This window comes from Onychomys torridus, chromosome 3, assembly GCF_903995425.1.
Source record: "Onychomys torridus chromosome 3, mOncTor1.1, whole genome shotgun sequence".
NCBI classification, from domain to species: Eukaryota; Metazoa; Chordata; class Mammalia; order Rodentia; family Cricetidae; genus Onychomys; species Onychomys torridus.
In genome coordinates this window covers 131,466,554-131,476,823 of record NC_050445.1, presented here as the reverse complement: position 1 = coordinate 131,476,823, position 10,270 = coordinate 131,466,554, and the positions used below count along the sequence as shown (strand labels likewise).

Below are 10,270 nucleotides of genomic sequence, written 5' to 3'. Positions count from 1 at the left end.
GAATGCAATTTACAAGTTAGGCAGGCTGGTTTGAAAAAAGAAAAAAGATTAACAAATGCGTTTCTGTGTAGGTCGATCGCACTACAAAGAGAGGGAGCAGGTAATAAGCTGTGCGGTCCTGGACTTCTGAGAGGTAGGAGAGGAACACAAAAGAACCACCGGAAGAATCTGCAGCACTCGGGGTGTGGGGGGTGGGGTGCGGGCCGGGGACCATAGAGTGTCTCTCCGCCTCTTCCTAGAGCGGCCGGCAGCTCCGCTAACAGCCCGCACTTCCGGCGGGCGAGGCGCGAGGCGAGCACCGTGGCGGCCTGCGCGGTGAGTGCGCCCGGGCTGTGGGTCGGCTTGGGCGGGTGTCGGGTGTGGCTTCGCCGGGCTCGGAGGCGAGCGAGCGGCCCGGGCCTGGGGTCAGCCTCGGCCAGGGCGCCTCCGCTTGTCGCGGAGAAAGACGCCTCTTTGTAGGGATGCTTAGGCGGCCCAGGGCCATTGTGAGCGACTTCCAGGGAGCCGGTGGACGCTTTGTTGCGCTCATAAATGGGTGAGGAAGTAGGTGCTTGCCGGCTAGACGGGTTCCCGCACCCGGGCTCCATCACCCAGCTTTACGGAGCCTCTCTCCTTGGGAATTCAGAACACCGGACTGGGTGTTGGAGGCGGGGGCGAAGGACCCCTAGTTCTGCCAGTGAGCAAACAGGCCCCGGAGGCGGCTCCTGGGTTGGGATGGGTGTGCAAACTAGCTTTGCGCCTGTGTCTACAAACCCACAAACGGAGATGGCGGCAAAAAGCTGTACAAAATCCTTAAAAGTAAGATAGCACACACAGGCTACCTGTAATTATGATTACTTCATCCATAGGTAGATTTCGTAATCCACCAGTTTCCAATCATTTGTGACTTCCTTCGCATTTAAAAAGATGTGCTTAAAATGTATGATTACCATACATTATAGCTGTTGAGTACCATGTACCCCCACACAGTGTCTCCTGTGCCATGGGTGGTCTGTACATACCTGACAGCTAATTAGCTGTGATTGTTTCTGCTTTGTGTTATTTGCAGCTCCTTCTGTTACTGCAACTACAGGAGATAAAATTATTAAACACCAGAAAAAGTCCTGCGCACTTTTTAACGTTTGGAGAGTTATTGTACAACAAAATGAAGAAAAAAAAAACCCAGGAAATAATGTCATTTGTGTTTTTATTTACTTACTTCATATGCTTGTATGCAAAGAAACTCAGGACAATTACTGACTTGCAAGTAGGCTTTCTAAGACAAGATACCATAAAGGTTTTGCTTTGCAACCCCAACTCCTCCCACATTGCCACCTATTTGGCATTTGTGTGTGTGTGTGTGTGTGTGTGTGTGTGTGTGTGTGTGTGTGTGTTGTTTTGACATTTTAAACAGCCTCCAGACAACCTTAAATGTAAACAAATAAAATTAATTTAACACTTAGAGTCTTGCCTGCAGTCTAGGAAAGGAAGAGCAAAGTATTTCTTCATATTTTTCTCACCTAGTACTTACTTTTAAGTTTTTTACAGAGTAGCTTCTGTCTTCAACACAGTTTGCTAGGTTACCATCGACAGAAATAGCCAAACAAATAAGAATAAATAGGAATCTATAGGAGAGTAGTATATGTCATTTCTTTTGAATTTGAACATCTTAGGTAGCTGCTATTAAATGAGAAATTTAGCAGTTAACACTGAAATGAAGTACTCTATGGCAGGAAGTTTTACGGTCTTTTGCAGTTAGTTTTCTGTTCCCATCAAGAGCTTACCTTGTTTGTACTTTTCAGTCCTTCAAAATACTCTCTGTTGCTGCTCCCTAACACATTCATGTTTCTTTTTTCATCCTTTCTTTTGCTTGTCCCAACAGAGTAAAATTGCAAATTGATGATGATATTTATTAAGTTTAACTTGTGGATTTAGGGTTATCTGACAAGTATTTGTCTCTTAAAATTGCATTTGTTTTATTTGTATTAGGTGTGCTTTGATTTAAATATGGATACAATTTTGATAGACTGAAAAGGTGTTAAGGTTGAGTAACAGTTGATCGGTGTTTTTCTTTTTCTTTTCTACATGCAGAAAATTCTGTGTTGAGTTCCTCTAGGATATGAAACCTTAGTTCGGGAAGACAGCAGAATCTCTTGACAATACATTTGGCTACTCACCATGAGGTTAGGAAAGCCTAAAGGGGGTATTGCTCGAAGCTCAAGCCAAGGCAAAGCATATGAGAACAAGCGTAAGACATCCCGCCAGCGGCAGAAATGGGGGATGACCATTCGCTTCGACTCGGGCTTGAGTAAACGGAGAAGAAACATCGATGAGAAGCCTTACAAATGCACTAGATGTTCTAAGAGTTTCAGCCAGAGCTCCACTCTTTTTCAGCACCAGAAGATCCACACAGGGAAGAAATCCCATAAATGTGCCGATTGTGGGAAAAGTTTCTTTCAGAGTTCCAACCTCATTCAGCATCGGCGGATCCATACTGGGGAAAAGCCCTATAAGTGTGATGAGTGTGGAGAAAGGTTCAAACAGAGCTCAAATCTCATTCAGCACCAGAGGATTCACACTGGGGAGAAGCCCTACTGCTGTGATGAGTGTGGCAGGTGCTTCAGCCAGAGTTCCCACCTCATTCAGCACCAGAGAACCCACACGGGAGAGAAGCCCTACCAGTGTGAGGAATGTGACAAGTGTTTCAGCCAGAGCTCTCATCTGAGGCAGCACATGAAGGTGCACAAAGGAAAGAAGCCGCCACCTAAAAGGGGCAAAAATGCCAGGGCGAAAACTCACCCAGTGTCCTGGAAAGCTGGGAAAGGAAGGAAGGCAGTGGCTGGGCGCCGCCAGGTAAAGGGTGCCGCTTCAGGCCTTTTTAAAAAGAAAAAGTGAAAGATGGAGGCACATGCCCTCTCTCTTAAGAATGAGGATGCTTTATAGTAGAGCACTTAGATACCAGGTCCTTCCCTAGCATGGAGACTTGAGGAGTTTCAGAGCATTGGGCTGAAACTCTTGAGTCCAGCTGCCCTCGTTTCTTAAAACAAACAAACAAACAAACAAAAAACACCATAAAGCTATGTGACATGGAGCACAAAGAACTGAAAAATATGTTTGGTGAGAATATAATATCCTTGACCTCAGTTGAAATTTCTTCCCAATGTTTTGATAAAAAGCATCATGTCTTCATGATTTACAAGTGTGCCAGTGATTACTCTGTTTTTAGGAATTTCTGTAGACAAAAATCATTAAAGAAAAAGGAATGAGTTTTTAAGTTCTGGGACAGACTATTTTATGTTGTTTTTTAAAATGTTTTGTAGTGTATTAACCATTAGTATAAGTGTTGACTCAGTATTTGACATAAAATGCATTCAAGTTCATAGATTTTTTTTTTTTCTTTTTTGTTAGTGTATACTTGATGAAGTAATGAGTTTCATTTTCTTCAGTGTGTTTGATGTAGCTATATGGTGTGCTTTGATCGTATCTGCCCTTGTTACCCTCTCCTCCACCTTCTGATTTTCTTCCTCCCAGGCAGCTCCCTTTCCACTGAAAATGTTTACCTTAGATTTTGTAAGCAAGAGAAAATGTATTCAGTTATTTTCTTGAGTCTAGCTTCCTTTGCTTCACATAATGATCTCCAGTTCTCTCCCTTTTCCAAATATGATTTGTTGTTTTTGGACAAATGATAGTTCATTGTAGTGTTGGAAGGCTTTAATGACAACCCATTTATGTTTATTTCTTCCTTTCTACTGTATGATTAGAAGGGTTCAAAGGTCCCCATGTGGCTTTTCTTTTGTTTTTTGTTTGTTTTATTTTGTTTACCAGCACTCTCACAGATTCTGAAGACTCCAAAGGGAGAAACCATAGATCTCCTGTTCCTAACCATTTGTGATGGTGTCATTGCTCTGTCACTTGCTTTCCTGATGGGCTGGGTTGACATCGAATCATGCCAATGGCCTCTTGGCATTCCCTTGTTCTCTTACACATACAGCACCTGCATGAATAAACTGTGTTTTCCCCAAGAAAGCCTCGGCTTGCCTTTGGCTGAAGAACTACGATGTCATAAGACTGTGCTTTGAATAACACTGACTGTCTGAAACAGATGATTTGTCCACAAGTTACTGGCCAGCGTACTGTAGCCCTGTTAGAATTTAACTTTTTTACTCTATAGCAGCTGTTTAAGAAGACTGGCATACATCCTTCTTCCATCAGAACAATGCCAAGCATACATTCCTGATCAGCCTTGAGCTCGAATTTTTGTTCATTGAATGCTAATGTTTTTCTGATTTTTATAATACCAGTTCTTCCTGTATTAATGACAATTATCCTTAAAAATAAAGAATGAGATATTTTTGCATACTACTATCATCTCTTTTTCTTTTTAGAAATTGTTTCAGGAACTTAGAAAACAAATCACAGCTTTTAGGAGACTCTTGTTCTGCTCATTTTGATTTCCCCAGATCTGAATTTCACCTGCCTCCTGCCCCTGTGGGTGTGAATGGACAGCCATAACATATGACCTGAGGACAGTAGTTACATCCAAGAGGATAGCCAAAATGTCTTGTAAGTAGAAGGCTGTTGCAGTCTTGATCCTTGACATCCTGTTAGAGCCAAATCACTATAGCAGGGCCATGGCCATGGGGCCCATTGGGCATCTGTCAATGGTTTGTGTCTGAGGTAGCTTCTGCCGGGAAATTAACACCATTTTCTTAAGTTCTGTGAATTGTCCATTCTGGTTTTTGCCAACCACAGGGTTCCTGCAACAGTAAGGCCTTTCTATTAGTTTTGATAGCTGACATTCTCTCTAATAGATCTACCCATGTGCCATGTAGTTTGTTTTGTAGGTATTCTGAAAACCCTGAAGCTGGTGGGCATCAAAGACAGTGGTTTATATGAGTCTTCTCTGTAGTGTGTTCTGTGTTTCTTTTTAGAAACTAATAAAATTGAAAGATCACAACTGTAAAATTAGTAAGGAAATAGACTAATAGAAATTAGTGTGAGTTTAGTAGGTATCACCTCTGAGAATATAGATTCATCGTGTAAAAACGTGTACTCCTCAACCCCTGTATTCTGCTGAGTGTCCAGTGTCCGGTGTTTACCAGCACAATTCTTGTCCTACTGCAGACATCTTCCTCTTCTGACCCACAGTGGCCTAGGGCATATTAGGGAAGTGCTTTATCACTGAGCCACATACCAAGCGCCACCAGACCCCTTAACCTCATATTGGGAAAACAAGAAAGCTCCAGAGGTTTTGTTTCTGTTTTCTGTGGTGTTTTAAGTATGCCCAAATTTTTTTCTGAGGAAGGCATGGAGTTAAGAGTGGCTTGATCTGAAACAAATGGCAGAAGCAGAATAGAAATAGGAACGAAGTTTAGGAGCCCAGGTACCCGTGCAGCAGGGCTGTCTTCATGTCTGGAAGGACTGGTACTACTGACTCCCTCTCTGTTGGTGCTGTGAGGGGGTCTTGGTGTGCAGCCCAGGCCAGCCTTAAATTCATTCTCTTAGCTTAAGCCGTCCAAGTGCCAGAAGTACACATAAGTGCTGCCAGGCCCAGCATGACCACCATTCCCAAACACTTTACTCTGAAGACATCAGTGATTAATCACAAGTTTGAGCTTGATAGTTCTGTTGTCACAGGGATGAGACCCACCTTGGTTAGTCTGTCCAGTCACATGTGGGATGGTAGCAGATGCTAATGAATTAATGCCAAATTCAAGCACTTAGAGGAGTGCAAATGTTAGAGATGTGCAGATAGGACTGCTAGGCCAAGTCTACTTGGAGCTTATTGTTAAATTCAGTTCTGTCCTGTTTGTGATTTCCTATAACTCAAAAAAAACAAAAAACAAAAAAAACAACCTTTTGAAAGAAGTTGTACAAACTATTAACTGGCAGCAGTTACACAGTGTAAAGGAGCCAGCAGCTACAGCATCATTACATGGAACTACACAGAAGTCGTTTACATATTTACTTTCTACTTTTGAAAGTAGTCTTTGACTTACTAAGGTAATAAATCTGTAGCACTGATGGAAACCAAAACCTTAGGACTCTTACAAATTAGGGAACAGTGCTAGTGATACAAACATGAATTTCTTATCTCCAGGTGGCCTCATACACAAAACCAAAATAAGGCAAATAGATGTGGGAGGATTGCCAAATGGCAGGTTCTCTGTGTCTGTCTGTCTGCCTCCCTCCCTCCCTCCCTTCCTCCCTCCCTCTCTCCTTCCTCTCCAAACGGAACTAATTAAAAAAGAGCAGTGTCTTAAGTACTGGCTGCACATCTGTAATCTCAAGGAAGGAGAACAGAAGTTCAAGGTCACCCATGGCTACATGACAAATTTGAGGCCAGCCCAATATATGTGAGATCCTGTCTCAAAAAAAAAAAAAAAAAAAAGTCCATTTTCCGTGTTGAGAATCCAGACAAGCCTGATGTATAAAAGGGAATGTGGGTCACTCTACCTTCATTACATGTCTTTAATTCTGCAGACTCCCATATAATATCAAGCTCAGATATGCATCTCTACACATTTCCAGTCACAGATACATATAGTATTAAATGGTGTTAAATGTACTAAAATCACCTAAAATGGTTGGTTGTAAAGTAGCCATCTAGAAGACTTAAGCAGATATTTTAAGTGAATTTAGACTTTTAAGATAAGTTTACTAAGTTGTCAAAAGCTTGTCAAAATTAGCATAAGACAGCAATTATTTTAATGAGTAATAAAATCTTTTCTAAGATAATTCATTTATATAAATGTTTCTAAGGAGCAGAATAACATTTTTAAAGGCTAGTTGCTTTAGATACAGGGAGTTAATAGGTACACTGTACATTGAATTTTAACCTTAGAAAATCCTTAGAGGGCCAAGATAGTGACCAGTTGGTGCAGTGGTCATTCCCTTGCACCACACAAACTGTAAAAAGTGCCATGTGTCTGGAATCCCAGCACTGTTATCCCAGGCAAGAAGGTCAAGGTCACTTTTGGCTACATAGCCAGTTTGAGACCAGTCTGGGATGCATGGAACTGTTCTGTTGCTGTGGTTTGTTTGAGTGTTTTAAATACCATAGATAAAATTGCATTTTGAAACATTTTATACAAAATGTTGGGGGACTGACAAGATGGCTCATTAGGTAAATGTGCTTACCACAACATTTGACCACCTAAATTTTGTCCTTAGAACCACATAATGGAAGGAGAGAACTGACTCCCACAATTGTCTTCTTTATATATGTCCCTCCCCCCAATACACAAATAAGTTTAAAACATTTTTTTAAGTAACAGTGTATTCCTCAACAGTAGAGTGAATAAAGAAAATGTGTTATGTCACACAACAGAGTATTAGCAGCTAAAAAAAAAAAAAAATTACATCATGAAATTTGCTGGCAAATGGAGAGAACTAGAAAAAACCATCCTGTGTGAGGTAATGCAGACCCAGAAAGACAAACATGGTATGTACTCACTCATAAGTGGATATTAGCTCTTAAGTAAAGGATAACCGTGCTACAATCCACAGACCCAGAGACTAAGTAACAAGGAGGGCTCCAAGGGGTGAGGAGACGTATGGATCTTCAGTTGGGAAGGGGAAATAGAATAGGTTTTGTGGTTGGACTGGGGCAGGTGGGCATGGGAATAGAAGGGATTGGGTTGTGGAGGATGCAGGGAGAGAGGACTGGAGAAAGGACTGAAATTGTTTGGCATTTAGGGGGTGATATGGAGATCTCATACAGTGGGAAATCCATGGAATTTACAAGGGTGACCCTACCAAGGCCTCCTATTAATGGAGGATACAGAGCCTGAACCAGCCATCTTCCCTAATCAGGCAAGGCTTCCAGTGAAGGGACTGAGACACCAACCTAGTCACATAACCCTTGACCTGCAATGTAAGATGTGCTGGGTCAATGGTGGTTCATAACTTGTGGGAGGGCCAACCAATGACTGTCCAGTTCGAGGCAGCCCACGCCATGAGAGGGAGCCCATGCCTGATACTGCCTCGATAACTAGGAACTGGAGGCTGGACAGCCCAGAGACCTAGGGTAGAACCAAACACAACTGGCCAAAACAAACAAAATGATTCCTAATGATATTCTGCTATACTCACAGATCGATGCCTAGTTCAGTCATCATCAAAGAGGCTTCCTCCAGCAGATGATAGGAGCAGATGCAGAGACCCTCAGGCAAACATTAGGCAGAGAGACAGAGCCCAGATTGGAGGTCTCCACTGGGTTCCTCCCCTCAGAGATCTAGGTACCCAACAGAAGAGGAAGAGGAGTAATTGTGGGAACCAGAGTTGAGGACTCCTGGAGAGCATGGCCCAAGGAATCATCTAAGCATGCCTCTGGAAGACTGAATCAGCAATCATAGAGCCTGCATGGGTCTGCAATAGGTCCTCTGCATATATATTATGGTTGTTGGCTGGATGTTTTGGGGGGACTCCTAACAGTGTGGGTATCTTTGACTCTGTTGCCTGCTTTTGGGACCCTTTCCCTCCTACTGGATTGCCTCGCCCAGCCTTGATACAAGGTTTTGTGTCTTATTGCATCTTGTGCCACCCTAAGAGGCCTGGATTAGAGGAGTGGATCTAGGGGTGAGGGGAGGTGAGAGGGGCAGCTGGGAAGAGTAGCAAGAGGGAAAGCTGCAGTTAGGATATATTGTATGAGAGACGAATAAATAAATTAAAAAAGTAACATCAGTGGCTGTAAATAGACATTGTCTGGCATGTATGTTCCTATGACGTGTAATATAGTGGTGTATAAGTAAGTCTTGGATTGATGCAACAGGATTAAAATATTAGAAATTCTGTTTTGTTTTTACCATTTTCTGGTACTTTAAAAACATTTACTTATTTATGTATTTATGTGTGTGTGTGTGTGTGTGTGTGTGTGTGTGTGTGTGTGTGTGTGCTTGTGCCCAAGTACCCAGAGGCTAAAAGATGTTGAGTAATGGAATTAATATTTGGACCATTAATGTGCCAGGTGTATATATTAGATATGCAAAAATGCCATGTATCTTGCAGTACTAAAATATCACACTTTCTATTGAACGATAGAAATTTATTTTCTTGTGATTCTGAAGGAGAAAAGCTCAAGTCCAAAGCTTCAGCAATATTGGCTTCTAGTGAATCCTGCCTCCCTGCTTTGCAAGAGGCCCCTCTTGCTGCTTTCTTACATGGCTTAAATGTGCATTCATGGACTTGAGCACACAAATACACAAACATACACACACAGTGGTATTTAACATATACAACATGCACATTCATATAGGAACTCATAGTGGTTGTGAAAGCATGCACAAAACCTGAGCAAAATCAAATAAAAAATAATCCCAGTTTGAAAGAGGGAGATGGTCACAAAATTCCACTCTCAGCTGAGGAGCTTTGTCACTTGATGTTTTCTGGAGACAGAGTCAGCTTTCTTAAAGGATTTGCCCCCTGCAAGGATGCCCATGCTACAGTAGATTGATGGCCCTACACCTATACACACACTGGCAGATCTAAGTGAATTCTGTGCTTTAAAAGAGAAAGAGGAGGAGGAGGAGGAGAAGAGAAGAGAAGAGAAGAAGAAGAAGAAGAAGAAGAAGAAGAAGAAGAAGAAGAAGAAGAAGAAGAAGAAGAAGAAGAAGAAGAAGGAAAGAAGAGAGCACATATGCAATGCATCTCAGGTTTTAAGGGGTCCCTGTCTTGGCCACATCCCAGGCAGGGGCAGGTACCTAGCAGTTACCTGCTGCCTACTAGGGGCGGTGCTTCAGGGGTGAAGCACAGACAACTACCCCCACAATATGCATTTGATTAAAGCACATTATACGCATATATGAAATTCTGAAACTCTAATTACTTTAAATGGAGGGCAGGGATATATGCATCTAGCATTCCTGGTCAAAGTGTGGTCCCACCCTCTGCTGTCCATCATCTTCTAGGCTTCAGTGATGTGGTCTGAAAAGTTATTAGAACTATGTGAAATCTTTCTGAGAGGCATATTCACCCTCTAGTAAATACCTTCCTTTCCCTTCTCCCAGCATGAGGTTCCTTGGGCAATTCTTATTTCTTGGGCTCCACTGTTTTTAAACCAGACTGGGAACACATGTGTGTCTTCAGACTATCTTCATTTCTATCAGGCCAGTTACAGATCTCTACTGTGTCATAACACCCCAGTCTTGAGATGGAACATGTCTGTATCTGAAACATATATAATAGAATGCAAGGAGTGACCAAATGCAAGAAGCGACCAAGGTTCAAGTATTTAGTTTGTGTCAGGTAGCCATGTATAAGAACCATTTTTCTATAAGCTCATGAGTTTTGC

The 10,270-nt window shown here is 42.2% G+C and overlaps 1 protein-coding gene across 3 annotated transcripts; it reads left to right on the top strand.

Moving 5' to 3' along the window:
- The first annotated feature begins 251 nt into the window (after positions 1-251).
- On the top strand, positions 252-4,341 carry Znf22 (zinc finger protein 22). Of its 3 annotated transcripts, none has more exons than XM_036181314.1 (2): positions 252-315; positions 2,071-4,341. In XM_036181314.1, the coding sequence occupies exon 2, from the start codon at positions 2,158-2,160 to the stop codon at positions 2,872-2,874; it is 717 nt and encodes a 238-aa protein (XP_036037207.1). In that variant the 5' UTR covers positions 252-315; positions 2,071-2,157; the 3' UTR covers positions 2,875-4,341. The 3 variants fall into 3 exon arrangements, with proteins under 3 accessions (XP_036037207.1, XP_036037209.1, XP_036037208.1); XM_036181316.1 differs by lacking the exon at positions 252-315 and adding an exon at positions 335-535; XM_036181315.1 differs by lacking the exon at positions 252-315 and adding an exon at positions 561-798.
- Positions 4,342-10,270: the final 5,929 nt, after the last annotated feature.

What these genes read in the sequence shown, in the direction of transcription:
- Znf22 (XM_036181314.1), top strand. Translation starts at nt 2,158, where the DNA reads ATGAGGTTAGGAAAGCCTAAAGGGGGTATTGCTCGAAGCTCAAGCCAA.